The sequence below is a fragment of the Nansenia antarctica genome (assembly GCF_963989245.1).
Source record: "Nansenia antarctica genome assembly, chromosome: 16".
In the NCBI taxonomy this organism is placed as follows: domain Eukaryota; kingdom Metazoa; phylum Chordata; class Actinopteri; order Argentiniformes; family Microstomatidae; genus Nansenia; species Nansenia antarctica.
Genome location: NC_137686.1, coordinates 24,303,042 through 24,315,541, shown reverse-complemented (window position 1 = coordinate 24,315,541; position 12,500 = coordinate 24,303,042). Strand labels below are relative to the sequence as shown.

The window sequence follows — 12,500 nt, the reverse complement described above, 5'->3', positions numbered from 1 at the left end:
AGTAGTACAAGGGTAGTAATGTTAACATCAGTAGTGCAAAGGTTATAGAGTGATAGTATCAAGTATAGTCCTTTTTTCCAACTCCCTTCGCAGATATGAGGATTTGAGAGGGAAAAGCAAGATAGCATTATTAATAATAATAATAATAATAATAATAATACATTACACTTATATAGCGCATTTCTAGACACTCAAAGACGCTTGTATTAACAATCTTGCTAGATAATAATTCTCACTATCTTTTTTTTATTTTTATATACCTATCCAATCCTTTCAGTATGTAGGGGCTAGGGGTTGTTTCCGGATGTTTCTGGACGAGGCCCAAGCCCCCCCCCCCCCCTCGCTGTCAAGTGATAGTGTGTGAGATCTGTCTGATATCTCGGTGTGTGTTTTCCCCTTTCACTAGCACAACACTGCAGGGGTGAACTGTGAGCACTGCGCTGAAGGCTTCTACAGACCTTATGGAGTACCCGTAGACTCTCCCTCCGGATGCACACGTGAGACCCCCCCCCCCTCCAACCCACCCCTATTTTCCCCCTCCTTTTTCCCCCTCTGTTTCACCTTTATTCTCTCCCCCTTCGACCTTGTGTAACTTAATTTGTGTTCTATAGTTTATAGTCTACTTACTTAGATATTACCATTACGGTAGTTTGTTAAGGTATATGTTCCCAAGCACATGTTGTTATGGTACTGTAGGCTTTTATTTTATAGCAAAATCAAAACAGGTAGAATGATAACCTTGTGTTGTCTAATGAACTCAACTTCTAACCTGTGACTAATCTGTGAGGCGGAAACAGAGCAGCTGTCAAAGTACCCGCATGTCCCTCGGGACGTCGGGACGTGCGGTTCCGAGACAGACGCCGCACACGCACGGCGGCACCGGCGCTAGCTAGCACCGTGCCACTTGTATTGTTGCTAAATCGGGCTCTGCACTTGTTTACATTGCTGGCGTGGTACGTAGTGGTTCTTTCCCCCCCCTGCCACATACTGTAAATAGCCTCCAGTTGTGTTTGGGCTTCGGAGAGGAGGTGATGGAATTAATCTGGTTTGCACCCCCCGGCGCTTTGAAAAGGCCCGAAGAAGCTCCGGTCAATTAAACGGGCTTAGCAGCGGAAGGTGTTGACTCGGGAAAACACTGACAGGGAAAGCTCTTTAGCGTCATCATCTTTGATTACCGTTTGTAGGCTTATGAATGTTCAGTGCGGGAACACTGGCAAATATTGGCACATAGATCCACCGGCATTCATTTGAAGCTGCAGGGTGTGTATCTGATTCTACTAAAGCAGCTGCTATTGATGAGCTGAATCAGGTGTGTTTGTCCAGGGCTGAGAGAAAAGCCGGAACACTCGTCAACGTGTCTCCAGGTGTTTTTCGTTGGCCACACTTCCATTTATCAGTCCAATTATCCATTTAATATGTGTGTTTCTGTCATAATAAATGGAGCTCTATTTGTGTGTGTGTGTGTGTGTGTGTGTGACTGCAGCCTGCAGGTGTGATCCCAGGGCCACCGCTCGCTGTGAGATGGGGTCAGGACGCTGTCTCTGCCGTCCAGAATTCACCGGGGACAACTGTGAGCGCTGTGCAGAGGGTTACTATGGTTACCCGCAATGCGCCCGTAAGTACTTTCCCTTCCTTGGCAGTGTGATGAACATGTGACTTATGTGAACTCGTAAATTCAGGACAGGACATGTATTATACATTAGTATGCGCAGTGGGAATTAGCTGAATGCACGAATGAACGAATGGACGAATGAATGAATGAACGAATGTCCAAACAAACAAATGAATGAATTCATGAATGAATGAATCAGTGACAAGTAGGAAGCAGCACAGTCCCTTAGCCCTTATTGAACATACAGGATGGACTCAGAGTGAGGGCGGAAAACTCAAACTTCAGAGGCTCCTAATTAAGGAAGTCCTGCTTCTGGCCTGGAGGAAGACTGGTCCTGCAAGAGCCCAGAGTGTAGCCTAGCGTTCGTGCTGAAGCCAAGTGACCCATATTCCTTCGTTAAATACCTGCTTTATAAACATGAACAATTGTCCTCCTTTTGGGTGTTTTAGGTCCTCAGTTGAAGTATTTACGTTTATACTTTTATCTCTCTGAAAACAGTATCTTTGTAGTAGTCTTTTAAACATTCCTAAGCCATAATGCTCAGCTCCCACAAAGAGAGGAGCTGAGGTGAACGAGTTTGTGTTTTCTGTCACTTGAGATATACTGTACTACAACAACATACCCTCAGAGAAAACCATGCTTGTAGCGCATTCCATCTGCACACGCCTCTATCCTAACATGTGGATACACACACACACTCGCACGCACACACACGTCCACACGCACACACACGCACACACGTGCACACACACACACACGCACACACACGCACACACAAACACACACACACACACACACACACACACTGCTTTTTCCCTTTATTCTGATTATAGATTTAAGATTGTCATAAGATAATGATACACAAGCCTCATGTCTTAACACTTTCTATTTAAAGCATTCCTTCTGGATGCGAGTCTCGGGAGCGGTGATTGACGCGACCTTACTGTATTAGGGCGTCTCCGCCGACTTGTCACAGCAGCCTCAACGTCTCGCACGATGATGTGTGAGACAGCTTTGCCTGAGACTTACTGTACATCTATTATAATTGTCTATATTAGAATAGAATAGAATTCCCCTGCATGCACTGGATAGGGAGCCATCTTGAGACATCTTCCGACCCTCACCTCTACGTCTCCTAAAGACACCCGCTTTCCCCTCTACTGTGTCCCTAGAACTTCTATTGCCCCCCTTGTACTGTTTCTCAGTTTCTCCAGTAAAAAAAAAAAAAAAGGTTTTAGTAGAAGGCGATTTTTTCTTCTATCAGTGGCCCCGGGCCCGAGCTAGAGTACTCTTCCTGCAACGAATGGTGGACTGCTGATTCACATGCTTAGTATTCAAATGTATTGATTGTAAGTCGCTTTGGAATAAGGCGTCTGCTAAATGCCAAAAATGTAAATGTAAATGTAAATGGAGCCTATTGAGTATGAGGTGCTGTCTTCATGGTCACATTAGGACGTTGCCATGCCATTTTTAAGATGTTTATGTTTTAAAGATGTTCTTTGCCTTCTTTGTCAGATACAGTCCCTAATGAGGAACTTTTTTACTCAGATTCTAAATATGGAATCTTTTTCACGGGCGTTCTCAGACCAATCCAACAGAGAGAGTGGAACAGCGTGCCCTCTGGCTGGCTACATTCCAGTCACCTCAATTCGTATTATCCTTGTCTAATCTGATTCTCCACAGAAAAATAGCTGTATGGACTATCTTGATAGGCCTGTTTCATGTAATCGCGGATGAACACAATTTATTAAGCAAAACCTTTCATGTTACTTTTACACTGGAGTGGGGTCTTTTTACACGCAGAAACTTTGTAATCTTCCCCAGGTGGTTTGTGTTCTCACGTCATATAAATAGGAGATTTATGTCCGAGGGTGAGAATTAGGGTTGGTCTTCTTTATTATCTTATTAATAAAACACCAAGATTTATCACTGAAGGTAATTATTAAAAGCAGGCATTTATCTCCGGGCTGTTTGATCACTAAACGTAGTCTAAACATGTAGACAGAAACCATTGAAGGTTGACAGGAGGGGTTTTAAGTAGGATTTTGTCTAGATCCATTCTGTCTTCATTTTCTAGCACGGCGTCTTAGAGCTTTCCAATAACGTTTTTAGCAAAGGTGTTTCAACCTAGAGAAACTTTGAACTCTTTGAACTCTTGCCCTGCTTTGTATTTGAGTGGGATTTTTTCAAAACCATAAAAGGGAATGTCTTCTCAAACTGTTACGCTGCTCCAGTGAGTGTGAGTGTGTTAAAGAGAGTGACGTAAACAGACAAACAACATTTCCATGTACTTGGTCTATGTAAGGAAATATCTAAGCGTGGTTTGTTTGTCTGTCCTGCTCCTGCGTCTAATCCCTTCTGTTCCCTTCATGCTCTTGGGTCTACCACTGACTACATTCTGTAGATTACAAAAAGAGTATCGCAATTTTATCAAGATTGATTATCACAATAGATCACTCTGCAGAGGGACATTACAGGGTAGATGTTCATGGTGTTGAATTGATCCTACTCTCTCTCCTTTGTAATCAGGATATCCAATCTACCCGCCTACAACCACCAAATCTCCTGCAGGACATATTGTGGGTAAGTGCTGTACTTACGATATACTGGTACTCACAGTGTAATGTAATCTGCCAGATGTTTTGAACAAAACAAAACACGAGCAGTCACATAAATCCGTCCTTTTTTCTGTGTTTATCCAACATTCAAGTGATTTAGTTTATTATGTGTTTACAGTTTATAGTGTTTTTATTGTGTTTTTTATTGCTCTCTCTCTCTCTCTCTCTATCTCTCTCTCTCTCTCTCTCTCTCTCTCTCTCTCTCTCTCTCTCTCTCTCTCTCTCTCTCTCTCTCTCTCTCTCTCTCTCTCTCTCTCTCTCCCTCTTCCTCTACACAGAGCCCACGGCTTGCCCGGCAGGTTATTTTGGACCACCCAGCTGTCAGCGTGAGTGTCATTAGGCTACGCTATGGTGGATGCAGCCCCTGGGCCTGGCCTGGTTACACATCCACCACCGTTACTGAAACCGCTCTGCAAACGATCATGTGAAAAGAGAATACCTGGGCCAGTAGCACAGTAGTATGGTTGGGGTTGTTGGCCCTATAGTGGGTAAAGCCCCCCCCCCCCCCTGAAGTGGCCTTTGACTCTTTCTGTGGGTCATGTTGACCTCTATGGACAGGAGAGGACATTAACTACAGATTACAAAACCCTTTAGGGCACTGCTGAGTCGAAAATGGGTTTACTTGGGGTCAGAGGTTAAGTGCATGTGGTTATGTGGTCATGTGGTCATGCTCCAGCCCAGAAAAGGGGTTTATTGCTCGCATTGTCTCAAGAGGACAGAGTGGATAACGTCAGTATGTGAGACGCAGGGAGAATACAGACAGAGTGATTGGGTTTGATACATAATGTGAGATTTATTGAGACTGGAATCCCCCCCGGTGTGTATCTCTGGCAATGACGGCTGTTTTACTTTGCCAACTATATAACTTCGCCAACTGTATAACAGTATGACTTTGCCAACTGTATAACAGTCTAATGATGATGAATAAGCAGCATGTTTTTGACGTGTCTCTGACAGTCTCCAGTTCATCTTCCCATGATGCCACTGGTAAGTTGGGATGATTCCGAGAGAAACAGACGTTCTATTAATAGCAACGCTCCCCTCCAAGATTCCCAGTTTTTGCTTTTCCCTTCAGCTGGGGATCAGCTTGAATAAAGGAAGGATAGAAAGGAAAAAGAAAAAGAAGAAAAAACAGATTGGAAAGATAACGTTTTAATTGAAACAGGGATATTTCTCTGTACGACTCCACGTCGTCTGTGGTATTTACTTTCATTGTTGGTCTGGGAATGTAGACAAACAATGACTGACTTTCATACTGACCAGGAAGGAATTTCATCTATAACTTTGGGAGGCTGTTTTTAATGTTTAGGAGCTGTTAGGGGGCAAAGACAACAATGGAGGTATTCTCTGGTGCTCAATGTGCCCATTACAAGCCAGCGCCAGTCCTGTGCATGTCTCCCAATACCAGGCTGTGGAATTGGCAAGAAACTGGCACCCACTGCCATCTACACAGAGACACAGAGCAGATCCAGTATGGTTAGCATTGTAGGAAGTGTTAGTCATTTCCTGCTAAACTGTTCCAAACACCAGGTCTGATTCTAAGGGATATCTACAAAGCCTACCATGGGAATGACCACAGGGTTCCTGATTGTCTATTGATGCTGTATCTGATTTTGCAGTGTTATTGTCTGGTGAAATGTGTTTAATGTGTGTGTGTGTGTGTGTGTGATTGTGTGTGTGTGTCTGTATGCGTGCCTGCGTGTGTGTGTCGTGTGTGTGTGTGTATGTGTGTGTGTGTGTGTGTGTGTGTGTTCAGCGTGCGTGTGCGAGCGCAGGGGAACACACTCGGAGGTGTGTGACGCGTCAGGGCGCTGCCGGTGCCGTGACGGCGTGGAGGGGGAGCACTGCAACCGCTGTCGACCAGGGTACCACTCCTTCCCAGACTGCCAGGGTGAGATGTCCCCTGTCTCCTGTCTCCATCCTTCTTCTCACCCGACCACACGCCCTCCCCCCTGACCTGAGAGCCGCTCCTTCAGAACACATTTCTAAGCGGCAACTAAAGACACATCTGTTTAGACAGGCCGGCAGTCAATTTTAGCCTTCTTATTGTTCCTGTTTATGTTCTGTTTATGTTGTCCCCTTTTTGTTTTTAATCATTGATGTTTCGAATTTGCACTTTTTATATCTTTATTTTATTTTATATGTAAAGCACCCTGTGCATCCGTGCTGGGAAGGGTGCTATATAAATAACGTTTTACTTACTTACTTACTTTACTTACCTTTTCGGCCTTTTCACACCGGACCATTGAGGAGTCCCCACCATTTTTGTTAGATCGACAACAATCATTCTGCACCAAAACATGACCTCCCGAAAAAGAACAAGACGAAATATTGATGTTTCGTTTCAATGTTGAAAAAACAAACAAAAAACTGCTGCAGACGTACAGTTAACATTCCTCTCTCTCCCACAATGCCGTTCACCAGAGTGTCGCTGTGACGGGCAAGGTGTGGCGGAACGAGCCTGCGGACCCGACGGCCAGTGCAGTTGCCATGTCAACTACATGGGGACAGTATTGTGACCAGTGTGCCCTCGGTTTCTATGGATACCCAGACTGTGCCGGTGCGTGTCCTGAGTTTTGGCCCTCCGTCTCCCTTTCGGCCTCCCTCTAAATTAGACAACCCTGTATTTAGAAAATGGCACCAGTTTACCTGTCAGAAGACCTCTCTCTATTCATGATGTAGTAGAGACACACACACACACACACACACACACACATCTGGTTTCCAGGTGATTCCATGCATTTTTCAGGCTGGGCAAAGTCACTTACCTGAGCCTGTTTGATCTCAGGGCCAACCTTTTCATTCTCTCGTTCACCTTCTCTCTCTCTCTCTTCTCTCTCTCTCTCTCTCTCTCTCTCTCTCTCTCTCTCTCTCTCTCTCTCTCTCTCTCTCTCTCTTCTCTCTCTCTCTTTCTCTCTCTCTCTCTCTCTCTGTCTCTCTTTCTCTCTCTCTCTCTTTCTCCACCGCCCCCCAGCCTGCCAGTGTACGAGGGAAGGCTCCTATGACCTTGTGTGTAACCTAGCATCAGGCCAGTGTCTCTGTAGCATCGGGGTCGTAGGTCAACACTGTGATCGATGTTCCCGACCAGACCTCACCTTCCCCCACTGTTCAGGTAACGTTTTAACGAACGTTCACTAGACATTTATTAGATTCTACCTCAGTAGCGGACAGCGCAGGACATATTGATGTTAGAATGATATTCGATATTGTCACCTTCTTAAAATAATGGCTTACATCATATTTTATATATATATATTTTACATTTTATTTTAAGTCATATTGTATATTTTAAGTAATAATTAGAGAAAAACTGAATAAATTGAACCAAAATTAATATTATTGGGCATTTGAAATATATAATATAATACAATATATGATATTTAGATTTATGATATTTAAAAACATAATTGTGACGTAAGCCATTCTTTTATGAAGGTGACGATATGTTTGTGTTTCATAGTGAGTAGCTGAGTAGTACAACTGATGAAGTGTTTGGTGAGGTCATCTCAGTGGGGTTTCACACAGTTAACATTCCTCTCTCTCACACAAGTCCGTCCACCAGAGTGTCGCTGTGACGGGCCAGGTGTGACCGACCGAGCCTGCGGACCCGATGGCCAGTGCAGTTGCCGTGCCAACTACGTGGGACAGCAATGTGACCAGTGTGCCCCCGGTTACTATGGATACCCAGACTGTGCCGGTGCGTGTCCTGAGTTTTGGCCCTCTGTCACACACACACACACACACACACACACACACACACACACACACATACATATACTGTACACACACACACACACACACACACACACACACATCTGGTTTCCAGGTGATTCCATGCATTCTTCAGGCTGGGCAAAGTCACTTACCTGAGCCTGTTTGATCTCAGGGCCAACCTTTTCATTCTCTTGTTCACCTTTTATCTCTCCTTCTTTCTCTTTCTCTCTCTCTCTCTCTTTATCTCTCTCTCTCTCTCTCTCTCTCTCTCTCTCTCTCTCTCTCTCTCTCTCTCTCTCTCTCTCTCTCTCTCTCTCTCTCTCTCCCCCCCAGCCTGCCAGTGCATGAGGGAGGGCTCCCATGACTCTATGTGTAACCAGGTATCAGGCCAGTGTCTCTGTGGCCCGGAGATCGTCGGTCAACAGTGTGACCGATGTTCCCAGCCAGGCTTCACCTACCCCAAGTGTTCAGGTAACGTTTAATGAACATTCACTAGACATGTATTACATTTGACCTCAGTGGCAGACTATAGATAGATAGATAGATAGATAGATAGATAGATAGATAGATAGATAGATAGATAGATAGATAGATGGACGGACGGACGGACGGACGGACGGACGGACGGACGGACGGACGGACGGACGGACGGACGGACGGACGGACGGACGGACGGACAGACGGACAGACGGACAGACGGATAGACGGATAGACGGATAGACAGATAGATAGTTAGATAGATAGTTAGATAGTTAGATAGATAGATAGATAGTTTGATAGATAGTTTGATAGATTGATAGATAGATAGATAGATAGATAGATACTATATATATTGATGTTGGAACGATATTCGATATGTTTGTGTTTCATAGTGAGCAGCTGAGTAGTACAACTGATGAAGTGTTTGGTGAGGTCATCTCAGTGGGGTTTCACACAGTTAACATTCCTCTCTCTCCCACAAGTCCGTCCACCAGAGTGTCGCTGTGACGGGCCAGGTGTGACCGACCGAGCCTGCGGACCCGACGGCCAGTGCAGTTGCCGTGCCAACTACGTGGGACAGCAATGTGACCAGTGTGCCCCCGGTTTCTATGGATACCCAGACTGTGCCGGTGCGTGTCCTGAGTTTTTTTCGCCCTCTGTTTCCCTTTCGGCCTCCCTCTAAATTAGACAACCCTGTATTTAGAAAATGGCACCAGTTTACCTGTCAGAAGACCTCTTTCTATGGATGTTGTAGTTGAGACACATACACTCACTGAACACTTTATTAGGAACACTATACTAATACTGGGTAGGGTCTCCCTTTATTAGGAACACTATACTAATACTGGGTAGAGCCTCCCTTTATTAGGAACACTATACTAATACTGGGTAGGGCCTCCCTTTGTTCTCAAAACAGCCTCAATTCTTCGTGGCATTGATTCCACAAGATGTTGGAAACATTCCTTTGAGTTGTACTCACAAATTGCGCTATCATGCTGGAAGTAGCCATTAGAAGATGGGTACATTGTGGCCATGAAGGGATGCACATGGTCAGCAACAATACTTAAATAGGCTGTGGCATTCAAGCGATGATTGATTGGTATTAACGGGCCCAACGTGTGCCAAGAAAACATTCCCCACATCATTACACCACCTGATTGAATGAGAAGATACAGTTGTTCCTAATAAAGTGTTCAGTGAGTGTACACGCATGCATGCATGAACACACACACACACACACACACACACACACACACACACTCTGGTTTCCAGGTGATCTCATGCATTCTTGATCTTGGGCAAGGTCGCTTACCTGAACCTGTTTGATCTCAGAGCCAACATTTTCACTCTCTTGTTCTCCTTCTCTCCCTCTCTCTCTCTCTCTCTCTCTCTCTCTCTCTCTCTCTCTCTCTCTCTCTCTCTCTCTCTCTCTCTGTCTCTCTCTCTCCCCCCCAGCCTGCCAGTGCATGAGGGAGGGCTCCCTGGACTCTATGTGTAACCAGGTATCAGGCCAGTGTCTCTGTGGCCGAGAGATCGTAGGTCAACAGTGTGACCGATGTTCCCAACCAGGCTTCACCTACCCCAAGTGTTCAGGTAACGTTTAATGAATATTTATTACATTTTACCTCTGTGGCAGACTATATATATATACACTGATAAATGAAAAATATAACACTTTTGTTTTTGCTCTAATTTTTCACGAGTTGAAATCAAAGACCTAAGACTTTTTCTATGTACACAAAAGGCCTATTTCTCTCAAATTGTGTTCACAAATGTGTTTAAATCTGAGTGAGCACTTCTCCTTTGCCGAGATAATCGATGGATTTCAGATAGTCGTGATTTAAAAAATTCACTTAACTGTGTAATGAAGTCCTTGAGTGCCGCGAAATCAGTTTCCATAGTGGATATGCTGCCAGATAATTCTGTTTTCAGAGCAAGCAGTTCAGTCTTAATAAACGAGAGGTTATCGCCTGCTTGAAGCCCAGCTTTAAATATTGCTGCGACATCATCATAAAGTTCAGTTTTGAGCGTAGTGACATCTGTAAGGGGAGGCAGCGTAGCGTTAGACACTGTGGGACAGAGAGGCACTGTACACCGCAGGCTGCAAGTGTGACTGAGAGACGTTCCCTCCTTTATTTACCTCAAACGGCATTTTAGCAATCGAAAAGCCAAAGTAACTTGTGTTAAATGAGAGTTACATAAAACTTATATAAGCCATAAAAAAGGGAGAAATTAGTGCCTGATAACGTTCAGAAAAAATAGACTCTGCAGGAGCTTTCTAGCGTGCGACTAACCCCGAATTCCCGGGGGTTTCACACAGTTAACATTCCTCTCTCTCCCACAAGTCCGTCCACCAGAGTGTCGCTGTGACGGGCCAGGTGTGACCGACCGAGCCTGCGGACCCGATGGCCAGTGCAGTTGCCGTGCCAACTACGTGGGACAGCAATGTGACCAGTGTGCCCCCGGTTACTATGGATACCCAGACTGTGCCGGTGCGTGTTTTGATTTTTTTTCCGCCCGCTGTTTCCCCTTTGGCCACAGCCACATACAGTAGCTTCTGCAGACGTTTTGATTCGCCCACAGTGACCTTCATGTGACCTACTGCTGTTGGAAAAATGTATGCTGATAGTCTCAAAGGGCTTAATGTATTACATTTGACCTCAGTGGCAGACTATATATATATACACTGAACAAAAATATAACACTTTTGTTTTTGCCCAAATTTATCACAAGTTGAAATCAAAGACCTAAGACTTTTTCTATTAACACAAAAGGCCTATTTCTCTCAAATTGTGTTCTCAAATTTGTTTAAATCTGAGTGAGCACTTCTCCTTTGCCGAGATAATTGATGGATTTCAGATAGTCTGATTTAAAAAATGAACTCTAATGAATGAACTAAGACTTTTTCTATGTACACAAAAGGCCTATTTCTCTCAAATTGTGTTCACAAATTTGTTTGAATCTGAGTGAGCACTTCTCCTTTGCCGAGATAATCGATGGATTTCAGATAGTCGTGATTTAAAAAATTAACTTAACTGTGTAATGAAGTCCTTAAGTTCCGCGAAATCAGTTTCCATAGTGGATATGCTGCCAGATAATTCTGTTTTCAGAGCAAGCAGTTCAGTCTTAATAAACGAGAGGTTATCGCCTGCATGAAGCCCAGCTTTAAATATTGCTGCGACATCATCACAAAGTTCAGTTTTGAGCGTAGTGACATCTGTAAGGGGAGGCAGCGTAGCGTTAGACACTGTGAGACGGGGAGGCACTGTACACCGCAGGCTGCAAGTGTGACTGAGAGACGTTCCCTCCTTTATTTACCTCAAACGGCATTTTAGCAATCGGAAAACCAAAGTAACTTGTGTTAAATGAGAGTTACATAAAACTTATATAAGCCATAAAAAAGGGAGAAATTAGTGCCTGATGACGTTCAGAAAAAATAGACTCTGCAGGAGCTTTCTAGCGTGCGACTAACCTCGAATTCCCGGGGGTTTCACACAGTTAACATTCCTCTCTCTCCCACAAGTCCGTCCACCAGAGTGTCGCTGTGACGGGCCAGGTGTGACCGACCGAGCCTGCGGACCCGATGGCCAGTGCAGTTGCCGTGCCAACTACGTGGGACAGCAATGTGACCAGTGTGCCCCCGGTTACTATGGATACCCAGACTGTGCCGGTGCGTGTTTTGAGGTTTTTTTCGGCCGCTGTTTCCCCTTTGGCCACAGCCACATACAGTAGCTTCTGCAGACGTTTTGATTCGCCCACAGTGACCTTTATGTGACCTACTGCTGTTGGAAAAATGTATGCTGATAGTCTCAAAGGGCTTAATTTATTACATTTTACCTCAGTGGCAGACTATATATACAGTATATACACACTGAACAAAAATATAACACTTTTGTTTTTGCTCCAATTTTTCACGAGTTGAAATCAAAGACTTAAGACTTTTTCTATGTACACAAAAGGCCTATTTCTCTCAAATTGTGTTCACAAATGTGTTTGAATCTGAGTGAGCACTTCTCCTTTGCCGAGGTTAATCGATGGATTTCAGATAGTCGTGATTTAAAAAATTAACTTAACTG

At 44.4% G+C, this 12,500-nt stretch overlaps 1 protein-coding gene across 1 annotated transcript in view; it reads left to right on the top strand.

Annotated features, from left to right (window-relative positions):
• Nucleotides 1–12,500, top strand: part of LOC308172166 (laminin subunit alpha-3-like) — a gene marked incomplete at its 5' end in the record, with an annotated part of 92,123 nt that overhangs the window by 24,262 nt on the left and 55,361 nt on the right. Inside the window, 5 exons of the mRNA XM_080547077.1 lie at nucleotides 407–497; nucleotides 1,484–1,615; nucleotides 4,142–4,195; nucleotides 4,509–4,556; nucleotides 5,987–6,121. Of these exons, the coding sequence (XP_080403203.1) occupies nucleotides 407–497; nucleotides 1,484–1,615; nucleotides 4,142–4,195; nucleotides 4,509–4,556; nucleotides 5,987–6,121 (460 nt within the window). The remainder of the gene's footprint in view (nucleotides 1–406; nucleotides 498–1,483; nucleotides 1,616–4,141; nucleotides 4,196–4,508; nucleotides 4,557–5,986; nucleotides 6,122–12,500) is intronic.